This window comes from Uranotaenia lowii, chromosome 2 (genome assembly GCF_029784155.1).
Source record: "Uranotaenia lowii strain MFRU-FL chromosome 2, ASM2978415v1, whole genome shotgun sequence".
In the NCBI taxonomy this organism is placed as follows: domain Eukaryota; kingdom Metazoa; phylum Arthropoda; class Insecta; order Diptera; family Culicidae; genus Uranotaenia; species Uranotaenia lowii.
The window spans coordinates 141129727-141142518 of NC_073692.1; the positions used below are offsets into that span (position 1 = coordinate 141129727).

Below are 12792 nucleotides of genomic sequence, written 5' to 3' on the forward strand. Positions count from 1 at the left end.
GTATGTAAAATATTCATTACCAACAAATTTCGATGAAAAAAAAATGGAATTTTGAGCTTGGGTGTACCGAACAGAATAAAGTTTGCTGATTTCTCTTGCACAGTTTTCCATAGAAATGACAACTAATTGGAGTGAAGGCTATTGCTTTCTCTTTCAATCTAATGAAAAATCGTATACCGGGATTATGAGCGCGTTAATCGCTTATAAGATGAAAGATTAGGTTCGATTTTTGAATGATTGTGAATTATGAAAATAAGGAATTTTGATACTAATTGGAGCGCCCACCGCCATCGCCCGCTTGCAATCCCGTTCTTTTTACGATTTCTCATGTGTTGGACAGAGATTTCTGAAAAATGAAAGTTAAAGTGACAAATATGGAAAAAATTGACAACAATAACAAAAATGACAGAATCGATAAAACTGACAAAACTAATAAAATTGATGAATTTTGAAATGTAAATTATGATTTTTTTAAATTTTGTAATTTTGTCATTTTTATCAATTTTTTCAATATTGTAAATTTGGTCAGTTTTGTCAATTTTGTCAAAAATGTAATTTTTGTCTATTTGGTGAATTTTGTCAATTTTTATAATATTCAAGCATGACTTTCTCAATTGTAAAATGTTAAATTGGTTCTAAGTTTTGGAATTAAATGATATTTTTGTGACAATTTATAAAAAAATTGACACAAATGATAAAAATGACTAAATTAAAAATATGACAAAATAAATGATAACATTTACAAAATTGGTAAAACTAAGTATATAAAATCAATAAAAATTAATCATATAACTGAAAAAGTTGTCAAAATATGAAAAATTTACAGAATTGATAACAGTGAAAATTTGAAATTTTTTTCACGAAACTGACATAATTGACAAAAGTGTCAAAAAAGTCAATAATTACAAAAATTACATAATTGTTAAAATTGCCAAAAATTACAAAAAGGACCAAATTTGCATAATTGACAAAATTAATAAAAATAACCAATATAGACAAAAATGACAACATTCACAACTGAATATTAACCCTTTTTTTTTTTTTCGATGGAGCCTTTTTTTTCCAAATCATCTTTATTTTACAAATTACAATTTGGTTTTACTTACCCTTCGTTTCATAAAGTAACAAATTTGCAACAATTAATGTTTAGAAAAAGTGAAAAATCGTAATTTATTTTATTTTTTTTCTTGATGTACTCACCATTTGCAATTGTTAAAAATGATTTTTAAGGAAAAATAAAAAAATCATTTAATGAAGGGTTAACGAAAAAGATTGTCTGAAAAAAAATCATTAACATTGATATGCTTTAGAAAACATTGATGATTTGCCAAAAACCAGAGCATTTGGTATCATCAACAATCAAAACATCAACATCTGTGTATCATATTTGATAAATGCGAATTCAGCGATATTAGTCTCAAAAATCTCAATTTTCATAGCGCCCTTTTCAAAAATTGACCTTACGTTGCGCGTCATTCGTTGGCATAGTTATACTTGTACGTGCATCAAAGGTGCCAGGTGGTTTTGTCATAAATTAGGATATAACAGATTTGTTCGTAGTTTTCAAAGTTCAGAATTTTTTGACAATCAGAACAATTCAGGACATTTTGAAGACAAATTTTCAAAAATCAGGACAATTCGAAAGTTTTAGAAAAATCAGTACAACTTCTCGAAAGTCAGGACAAGTCCTGAAAAATCAGGACCCCTGGCACCTCTGACGTGCATTACAATTGTTCAATTGTTGTTGTTGTTTCTCTTGTGCTAAGTAGGGATGTCAGGTGTCATGATTTTTCAGGATTTGTCCTGATTTTCGAGAGGCCGTCATGATTTTTCAAAAATGCTTGAATTGTCCTGATTTTTAAAAAATGACCCCCAAAGTGTACTGATTTAAAAAAATATCTAAATTATAACTAAATTTATTATTAAATGATGATAACATCAAACAAATCTCTTATAAAATAGTTCAACCATTGATCATCTTCGGTTCAAATGATATTTGAATGGTGTTTTTCGCTATTAACTGCAGGCCAGCCAAGGATATTCTCGCTTCAGCTGCATAATTCGAGGCTTCTTCAGCACCTATATTTTGCCTTATTCTTTAATATTATTTTCAGTTTATACCTATTAGGAATTATTTTGTGTCTTGCATATGCATCAAAAGATAATTAACACTCTGTAAGAAAGGCTACAATCCACTGTCAAGTGTATTAAATCGGGTTTTTTCTAATAAAACAGATTTTGGGCCTTTAACAAGTCAAAAAAAAACGTTGCTTTTTTAAGAGTTGATTTTTTTTTGTAAAACTATAAGTGTGATTACTTAGAAACTCAAATTTAAGGTTTAAAGTTAAAAAACTTTTTATTTGAGTTTCCTCAAGTCCGGCGAGTAATTTTAGTTTTTAAAGAGAATGTCTCCCAATTTGAAAATTATTTTGGTTTATGTTTGAACGTTTGAACTTTCAAATGAAAAATTTTAGCAAATAGTAGATCAATTTGTAATCAACATAAGTAAAAATGAATCGCAAACAGTTTCAACAATGTTGTTATTTTAATTTCAAAGATTTAATATCAAAAACTCAGAAACACCCTTCAGAGATGGAATAGGGGGAAGCTTTTCTAGGGGTTAGACCCCCTCCATGAGGTTCAAAAAATTACAAGCAAAATGTTTTTCTCTAAACTCAAAATTTCCAATTCTTAATTAAATTTTGATGAACTTCTATAATGATTCAAGAGTAATAATCTCAACTTAGAACTAAAGCCAAAATTTCGAAATCTTATTCCAGGTCCACAGTTACTACAGTTTAAAAAAAATTCTCATTTGTTGATAAGAATATAGTCCCGAATATCGAATTTCAATAAAATAAGACTAAGCTTGCCAAATTTTCCAGATGTTATTTGTTCACTCTTTTTACAATATAAAACGAAAATTTAAACTGATTCATAAGTATTTTGCGTATAAATGTGTTGAGCAAATTTTATCATAGTTAACATGGATGCTTTTTTGGAAATTTAGAATATTTAAAATTGCCCGATGTGTTTTTAATAATATTTTTTTGATAAATAATGCTTTTCTTCATTATTTTTATTAAATAATTTTCATATTGGCGGATATTGGGAAAATTAACTCGAAATTCCACGGCCCGGATGAATATCTGGTAAGCTTAGGTTAGATTTATCCGAATTTTGTAGTTCTTAATTGTCTCATGCAAATGAAAAATCCGATATATCTGATCCTATTCCAGTTCGCTTGTTAGTTCATAACTAAAAGAAATTATCAGCTGAAACTTAGATTAAACAATCGTTGTCAAATTCGGAGTTAGGATTTTAACTCAGGTTCAAACGACAGGATTCAGATCCAGAATATAAAAAAATCAGATTCTGTTGCAGCTCTAAGTTGATCTTTATTATCAAGATAAACATTTCAATGTGCGATTTTCTTTCAGGATTCACATTTCAGGTGATCGCATTTTTTTGTTTTTTGATTCAAAATTAAAATTATATATTTAATCAGAGTCAGTTTGGAAACATAAACAAGCAGAAAGACAAAAAACTAAAGTTCATTTGGAAGATTTAGTTTTTTCACTTCTTATTTATTAAATAAATTATTTATGAATTAATGATTCAAAATTTTAAGTGCAAAGTTATTCAAACATAATGTTTCATTTCAAATAAAAATCTTGAATTTTAATTGAATTTACAAGAGTAAAAAATGAATCGGATTTGATCGGCAAACATAAACTCTTACTTTAATTTCTGAATATTTTGTGGTTGAAAAGAATAAGGTTATTATTTGCAATTCCAAGTATAAATAAAAAGTTTTTCTCTTTGATGAAACCATCAAAAACATTATTCGTTATTTGAATAAATATTAAAAAAAAAAACATTTCTATTACTCAATTTCGAAAGTGAGGATTTTAAAAACTTTTAAAACAACTCAAAGCTATATTAATATAAAGAATCTACATATTTTTCATACTCTTCATGTATGAATTATCCAAGCAAAACTATTATGAGAAAAAATATCTCCTAAACCAACAACTTTTCTCCCGAGGCCGGTTCTTCATGGTATATACCCGAACATTATTAAGCCAACCCCCATTCTGATACCTGATACCCGAACATTTTGTGGTGCCAAAATCGATCTGTTTTTTATTCCAAGAATTTTTTCATGAATTAATACTAAAAATACTGGAATTATCATCATTCATCGAATGTTAAGTCAAGTTTTTACAATTTTTAGTAATTTTGTAACTATATCATGCTTTTGAGGCATTTTTCTTCTTTTGTTCATAATAGTTGTTTTTTTGTCAAATTTGCTTTTTTTTAAAACATTCTTCATTATTTTTGTGTTTTCAATAATCATGTTTAGTCTTTTGTTTGTAATAGTTTTTCGTTCATATGACATTTTCATCATTTTTGACATTTTCGAGGACCAATTTTTTTTTTAATTTTGGTTTTGTTGTTGTATTTTAGCATAATTCATAAGCGTTAAAAGGTATTTTTGGCGTTTGTCTAAATTATGTTTCTTAAAATTGAGGAAATCAATTTTCATTTTCAAACTGTTAAAGCTAGGTTAAATGTTTGATCTTGATTTTCTCGATTGTTTGATTTTGTGCATTTTAGATTGTATACAAGTTTCTTGCAAACCAGCTTTGGTTCAATTTTTTTTCCAATGTATTGAATATTTGAAAAATTAATTTTTATTTTGATTACTGCCTCGCAAGGCCCCCCTCTTCCTCGAGATGTTTCAACTCCTAATGACAAAAGATAGATTTCAAATTTGTTCCATAAAAAAAAGATGGCACTTGCTTGAATTGAAAATTTTGTTACTCATTTCATACTTTGAGCAATGTAACATTTTAAATAAGTGAATAATCTTGGTAAATATATGTAGAAACATTATTTTAAGCATTTCAAGCCACTGCTTTAAATTCTGTTCATGACACGTGTTATATTCAACGACACGTGTTACATTTTATTTTCATAGAAGTAAGAAAATAACATTCCAGGGGGGAAATCAAAAATGCAGAAATCCACAGACAAATTTTTGCAGTGTTCCATACTATCAGATAAAAACCCATGTTGTTTTATTCAATCTAGGAAGTTTGAAAAAATCATCAAATTGAACAAATACAATATTTTCAGAAAAACGAAAAAAAAAATTTGCAAAAAATCTGATCACTTCAGATCTGACAACTTAAAGTGTATTGAGAGAATATTTTTAGATAATAGTATTACATCAAATCAACCTCTTAAAATTGTTGAAAACAAAGTTGATGTTAAAATTTAGTAATATTTTTTTAAATTTTTATGAAAAAAGTTCAAAGAAAGGCATAAGATTCAGTTCGCGTAGTTTTGAGAAAAATGAACAATCTAGAATTTTTGCTTAAAACGTAAATTCGACCACATTTTTACATACACGAGTGCCTCCAAAGAAACTAATTTATGCAATCAAACATAAACAATCAGTTGACATTTTTAATTGAATTTTATATATGGCACTTTATCATGCTTGTGATACCCGTGTCTAAGGTTTTTCAATCAATCCAAAAGTGAACAGTATGAAAATGTATGAAATGAAATCATCAAAAATGATGAAAGATTTTCAACAAAGATGTTGGATTTTGAAATGCAGGTGAATTATTTAAAATTTGGGCTTAAATGTAAGAAGTAAATCTTATTTTTTTCCAGTTCCAAATGTTTGATGATAATTTATTCAAACTAACTGAGCTCAAAATATAAACTTACTTTTCAAGAAATGCGAGAGAAATTTATCCAGAATTTAACCCTACAAATGCTCATAACTTCAGATAATCCTGATCAATTTCATGTAAAAGATTGATTTTTTTATCTCAATAAACCGTTTTGAACATTTATACACTCTACAGTCAATAACTAAGCTCGTAGAATACTTTTTCTGGTCTTAGTACAATCAGTGGTGAGAAATTTTATTAGATTTTTCAAATGAAATAATTACACTCTGTTTGAGACTTTACAACTCTTTTCTCTCAATTTGTATCACTTTGATAGTTTCTACAAAATTGTAGCCAGGGAAATTTCCTATTAAATCATGTTATTGACATATGATGTTGGATTTACGCTAAAGGTACGACGAGCGTTTTCACAGTGATTAGTATGATTTTGTCTTTAAAAAAACCATTGATAGGGTTAGAAAATCTTTAAAAAAATAAAATGTTCTAGACCCCCCGGTGGATTATTTCAAATTTGGGCTCAAATGAAAGGGGAAAGTCCCAGCTTTTGAATGGTGCAAAAATTAGCGATGCTAATTTTGGAAAAATAAAATTTTCTCCCAGAGACACCGTGAGGTACATGTAAATCCTTGATTGAATAGAAGCAAATAGAAAATTTTGAAATCAGTTTTTAATTATCATGCAGGTTTGCGAAATTTCGAAACGTTATCAAGGAAGAATTGATGTTTTCCTCGGAGCCAAAGTGGTATATGTGCAAAAATGTTTAATTTAAAGTTTAGATGTTTCAAACAATTTTTTTTTATTTGCAGAGTTTTATAATTTTCCCTCTCTTTTTTATCCAACGGAGATAACAAAAACTTTTAATCGTGTTTCTTTTTTAAACTACTTCAATACTCTTTAGCCCGTTTGGCTCAAAGGAATCAAATGATTCACATTCAGGAACAATTGGAAGAAAGGTTTGCAAATCTTTGAATTTTATTTCATAATCAATTAAGTCATTAGAACCTAATGATTCACATTCATGATGCAAAGATAAGCACACTATTCAATAACCGCAATCGCTATTATTTATGCTTCAGCCTTTTTATTTTCGAATAAGTGCAAAAATGTTTCTTTGATTCTTCCAATCAATACTCAGATCTTTTCCGTTAAGCACGCTTATATTCGAAGAAATGTTTACAGTAGTGTAGTTTATAAAAAAAAAGTCGAAAAAAATTATTTTTTTTTCTGTATTACAAGAGAAAACTCTGAGCAATAATTTTTTCCATTTGAGAAGATATATTGAGGTAATTTTCAATTAAAAAAACAAAACGGATGTTTTGACATTGGAATTCAACCATGCGATATCAGGATTTATGGAAAATTGTGCATCCATGCTTAATACGAAAACTTAAGCCATTTGGTTTGCATTTTCATTTTTTAAATATCCTTTGAAAAAATTGTCAACCTAGATAAGAGTGCTATTTAAGCATTTTTTTTTATGTTTAATGGCATGGTTTTTGAACTCTTATAACGTAACAAAATATTGCTTGGAGTCAATATTCTGCTTTTGCAAATGGTTTTCAGGGATTCGTAGTTGAGAAAAAAAAACACTTCTTGAAACCTCTTGAACTCTTTTGAAACTCCAGATGAGCGATAAAAAAATAGTTAAATCAATTTTCGATCTTTGTGGTTCTGGTAGCAAAGTTAATATTTTTTAGTGGCACGAAATATGGAAGTTAGAATTGCAGTCACATGGGTCTTGTTAAATTTCGAAAACCAACCATATTCTTCTAGTAAATTGTTCCAAAAACTTACCTGTGCTGAATTTAAGCTAAATCTGACTTGATTCAAAGGTGCTTCAGAGCGCTCGAAGAATCGGTTTTTTAACCTACAACTTTCAGATTTCAAAAATCACTTAAGATACGACCAAAGGGAATCCAGAAAATTGAAATTTGAATTTTGATGCCAAATTGCTTGAAAATGCAAAAAATATTGAAATCTGGAAAATTTGGCCAAAATTCGACTAAGTCGGTTTCCCGATAAATAGATCCTAGAAAGTCGAATTTTGGCCAATTTTTTTTAGATAACACCAGATCTCGACGTTTCATGTATTTTTAGTTATTTAATATCTAAATAAAAATATAAATTTTTCCGATTTTCTTGACCCCCCCCCCCTTCTCCCCTTTTGGTTATTTTTGAAATAAGAAAATTAAGCTTTGAGTTCTTTATGCAACTCTAAATCAAGTCGGATGGAGCTGAAATTTGTTTTTTTTGGTACAGATTTTTTCAATTCAATTCAATCATATTTTCTTCCCATACATCCATTGCCACCCTAAAGGAAGCGCACTTTTAGGAAATATTCACTTTATTATCAATGGATAACGGTTTCGAAAATGAAAAATTGGTTTTGTTTCTAAAGTTAGTATTAAACTTCAAGGAACTATTACTCAAATTGGGTTTTAATAAAACATATCTCAACTTGGTATAATCTGCTACTGAGTTGGTTGTCAAAAGAAAAATATAATTCTTTTCCTAAGCTCTAATTCATAGAGTCGATTTTTTTTTCATTATGCTCAGCATCAAGCATTCCATCGTTTATTTGATAAGCCTCAATCCTTACACTGATATTCAATGTCTCAGTAATTTATGTATACTGTGATCAATTCTCCCTCGCACAAAGTCAATATCATTTCCTGACTTTGAAGATGCTTTATCTTGTGAAGCAGCTCACGACTCTCGGCTCACAGAATACCGAATGATGGTGTTGATGAATTGATCTCATCCTTAATCGCCGTCATTAATCCCTCCCATGACTGCTACTTGAAGACTCACGTTCAATCAATCAACCAGTTAATACCCTCTAGTGGACAGAAACGATCGGAAAATTGATTCAATGCCAATCCCATTCACCTTAATTCTCAATAATGATAATACCGAGTGCACTAAATTCCACCCTTTTTCTGTTGGCAGTTTGCGGCAAGCGGATGTTCCCGGAACCGCGAATCGTGGGCGGAACGAAGGCCTCCTTCGGACGATGGCCTTGGCAGATTTCTCTAAGGCAGTGGCGTACTTCAACCTATCTGCACAAGTGTGGGGCGGCCTTGCTGAACGAGAACTGGGCCATTACTGCGGCTCATTGCGTCGATAAGTGAGTACCCATCTTTCGCGGAAAGATCAGGATAAGGTCCGATAGTCGGTCGATAATTTTGATTGATTTTCCTCACCCCCATTCAGCGTACCTCCATCGGATCTGTTGCTGCGACTAGGGGAATACGATCTGGCTCTGGAAGAGGAACCGTACGGTTATCAGGAACGAAGGGTACAAATTGTGGCATCTCATCCCCAGTTCGATCCCCGGACGTTTGAGTACGATTTAGCGTTGCTGAGGTATTCTCTTCATTGTAGGAAGTGACCCTTAGATTGATTATATGCCCTTTTTTTATTATAGGTTCTACGAACCGGTGGTGTTCCAGCCGAACATCATCCCGGTTTGTGTTCCGGAAAATGATGAAAACTTCATCGGTCGGACGGCGTTCGTCACCGGCTGGGGTCGGTTGTATGAAGGTAAGTTCTAGTTCAAACTAAAATAATGAAAATGGTGCACTACTTGAAACACACAATACTTTAAAAGCTAACGATGTTTTAAACAAAAAATATCCTTATCAAATAGTACGAATTATGTGATTGGTGATGCGTCCCACTTTCACTTATCGCTTAAAAACTAGAGAAGGTACTTGACTCGACTACGTTTCATCATAGAGCGAGAGCTTGTCTTTAATGGATTTTTTATCTTATGCAAACTCAAGTCTATTCCCTTCATATTGCGAAAATTGCACCCATTTAGAGTCCTGTGCAAATAATTTCCACTCATAAACAATCGGTGTCAGTTTCTCAAATCAGCTATTGCTCGATTCTGATTTTCGAATCACATTACCAAACGACATAATCGTTGTTGTTTTGAACGGACATTTTTATGAAATTCGAACCAAGGAGTTTTATAAAGCTTAGTTTTTTAGAAATGGGACAGTTTGAAATTTTGAAAGCTGTCAAAACTGTTGCTTATTCAAAAAATTACCGTGTCAAAAATGTTCACGAAGATCAAATCAAGCACTGGAGTAAAGCACATAATCGACAACTTCGGTTTGAAGTCATCAGGAAAGTCAAGTCTTATATCAGAATTTTTAATTTTTAATAAGTGAAAAATTTGGTGTAGATTGCTGAAATGTCCCACAATTTTTTTTTCTCCAATTAGCTGAATGTGTTGCCTAGTTACAAGTCATTCAAACTTAACCACAAACATTAAATTTTTGCGATTTCGAGAACTCGTAAGCTGTATAGCCGATACCGAAGCAATTAGACAATGATTTCCGATGGACGACAAATCTTATGAATCACAAGATTTCAATCAAATTTCAGCGTTTAAATCCTACAACATTTCTGTTCGTCGCAAGGTCCCTAGCAGATTAAAGTATGTATTTGCTGGTAGTTTTGTTAAAAATATATTTATTTGCCAAATGACCCAACCCTTTATTTGGAAACGCTGTTTTTTTAAAGCTTAAATGGAGAAATCTTGTATGCACGCTTTAAAATCCACAATCTATACTAACCGATTATTCTTCAGGTTCAATTCATGATGGTTTTGCTTCGTTATTGTCAGATTTTGCCAGAAGACATTTCAACAAAAACGCATTTAAGTGGCTCAACATAATAAAGTTTTATTTATTTCGATACAGCTGTATCCGCCAAATTGCCTCCAGTTTTCTTCAAAAGAGTAGTTTTGGGCCAACATACAGTGGAAATTTCTTACATATGAAGTATTCCGATAAAAAAAATGGTTTTTAAGATACACGCGTTTGTTACTGTACCATTTCTATATAAATTTAGCTTTATCGAAAACTGACCGACCTACATACATATGAAATGAAACGAGCAGAAACAGAGTGCAATCTGTACCTTTTGGTACCAGAATGTAAGTTGAACAAACAAATCATGCATTATTCGAGCGTTTTAGAATAATCAAAAAATTAGCTAAACATTAAGAAATCATCGACTATTTTTATTAACATACGTCGCAATTATGTATAATTCAATTTCACCAAAAATGTAAAGCATATCGAGGTCTAAATAGATGCAACGAGCGCAGTTTGTTAAAGATGACAACGGTGCCTATGATTTTTTTTTTGAAGAAATAATTAAAAGTAACTAAACTCTGATGTTGATTCATTTTCATATGGGGTGATTTGCCAATCATTATCCTCTGGCTCATCGTTGCAAAGGATAGCTAAAATTGTCAATATTTCAGCCGTCTTTCAAATTTTTCCCAAAAACAATACTGAATCATGTTTATTGGAACGTTTACTGGATAAAATGAGGCTTTTTATGATATTTTATGCTGTAAATAAGAAATTTAACGACAGTTTTACTTTTTCTTGTTTTTTTCGCGCGGTTTTTGTGCAAATTGTAAACCAAAACCTTAAGATAACTTCAACGGCAAATATGGTTTCACGTCAGAACAAAACATTTTTCATGTCGGTTTTCTTTATGAATCGTTTGTTTGACTATTTTGAAACCATGATTACTTAAAAAATTCACGATCCCTATAAAACTAGAGAAAATATCGGACTGTGCAACAATTGGTCCACTCAATCTTCTCTTGCCCAATTATTGTACATTAATTTATTCTCTAGCTGGCTGCATAACTAATACGCTTGATAAGATGCAAAAATAAACTTATTACATGCAGCTGATAAAATTCTAATTGTCTTTTAGGGATCCATAAAAAACGTAACGCGTCTAGGGAGGGGAGGGACTGTTGTTGAATTTGTGCTGCGTAATGTTACGTAATATTTGAACGCACCCTTATATGACATGTTATCTTTTGCTGCTAAAAAAAAGTGGAAAATTACGTTTCAGAAGTGATTATAGTATTTTCTGTGCTCTGGTCAACTGTTTTTCTTTCAGATGTTTCATATTGTTTTTACGTAATGTTGATTTTCAATAATTTAACTTTGAATTAAAGACACTTTGTATATGATTTAAAATTTTTTGATGATATTTTAAGCCTCGAGTGCCTCCTTTCTGAAAATTCTATTATTTTAAAATTAATTATGACGAAAATTTCTTCATAGTTAAAAAAAAAATTTTTTTTTATCGTCAAATCTTCAAATTGAAGTATTGACTTTATGAACTACTTGAACATTTTAAAAGTAGCGTTTAGGCACTAAAACTGCCTTGATTTTTAAGAACTACTTTTATATCAGATTTTATTTTTGAAGCCCTTCGTCCCGACCATTAACTAAAAATTTCATGCAAATAATTCATAAATTATTTTCATAATCAATTTTTCCCACACTTCGAGTTGAGAGTTCTTAAATACGTTTTATCTCAATGTGATGTGAATGTTTCATGAAGATTGATGAAATGCTTCAGGAGTTACATTCATTACAAATTATCCCATTTTCACGTAAAAAATGTTTTAATCTATTATTTTTTTCTTATACAAAACTGCATATCTTGGGCATGAAACAGTCAAATGATTTGAAACTTTGGGTGTTGCTGAGAGCATTCTTAAGCTTTGAATTGATATTCAGTATGTTAAAATAAATCAACTTCCAAGTGAGACAAAAAGCAATTATTTTTTAAAAAATAACATCTTCTTCATAGGGGTAAAAGGGGGAAAACAGATCTTGTCCTTTAATCCTTTCATCAGCAAATAGTTCCTTCAAATTATGTTAACTGTTAAAAAACCTTTAAGTTAGTTAAATGGAATGATTTAAAATTTCATGTTGCAAGGACATATACAGAAATAGCTGATTACTGAGTAAACAAGGTCAAGTAACACTCTACTCAAGAAGTTCTCATAAAAACCTTCCGTTTCAAATATCAGCTACTTCAACTACATGGTGGCTGAGCCTTTGAAAGACTTTTAAGATGTGCAACCATTGGGAAAAAATCGGACAGCATTAGGAACTAATAATGATTTTTTAAATTTCGATGTCTCTTTTTTCGAAATTTTGGATCTTGTTGATCAAACCTGTATGAGTAAAATATTTGTTGCAACATACGTTTTATAGCAGTTTTCAAGGGACGATTTTTATTGGAT

The 12792-nt window shown here is 30.6% G+C and overlaps 1 protein-coding gene across 4 annotated transcripts in view; it reads left to right on the forward strand.

Annotated features, from left to right (window-relative positions):
- The window catches only part of LOC129745297 (serine proteinase stubble-like), a 219415-nt gene that overhangs the window by 198087 nt on the left and 8536 nt on the right, over nucleotides 1–12792 (forward strand). For all 4 annotated transcript variants that reach the window (XM_055738278.1, XM_055738279.1, XM_055738280.1 and 1 more), the window contains 3 exons: nucleotides 8661–8838; nucleotides 8925–9077; nucleotides 9139–9254. In XM_055738278.1, the coding sequence (XP_055594253.1) occupies nucleotides 8661–8838; nucleotides 8925–9077; nucleotides 9139–9254 (447 nt within the window). The remainder of the gene's footprint in view (nucleotides 1–8660; nucleotides 8839–8924; nucleotides 9078–9138; nucleotides 9255–12792) is intronic.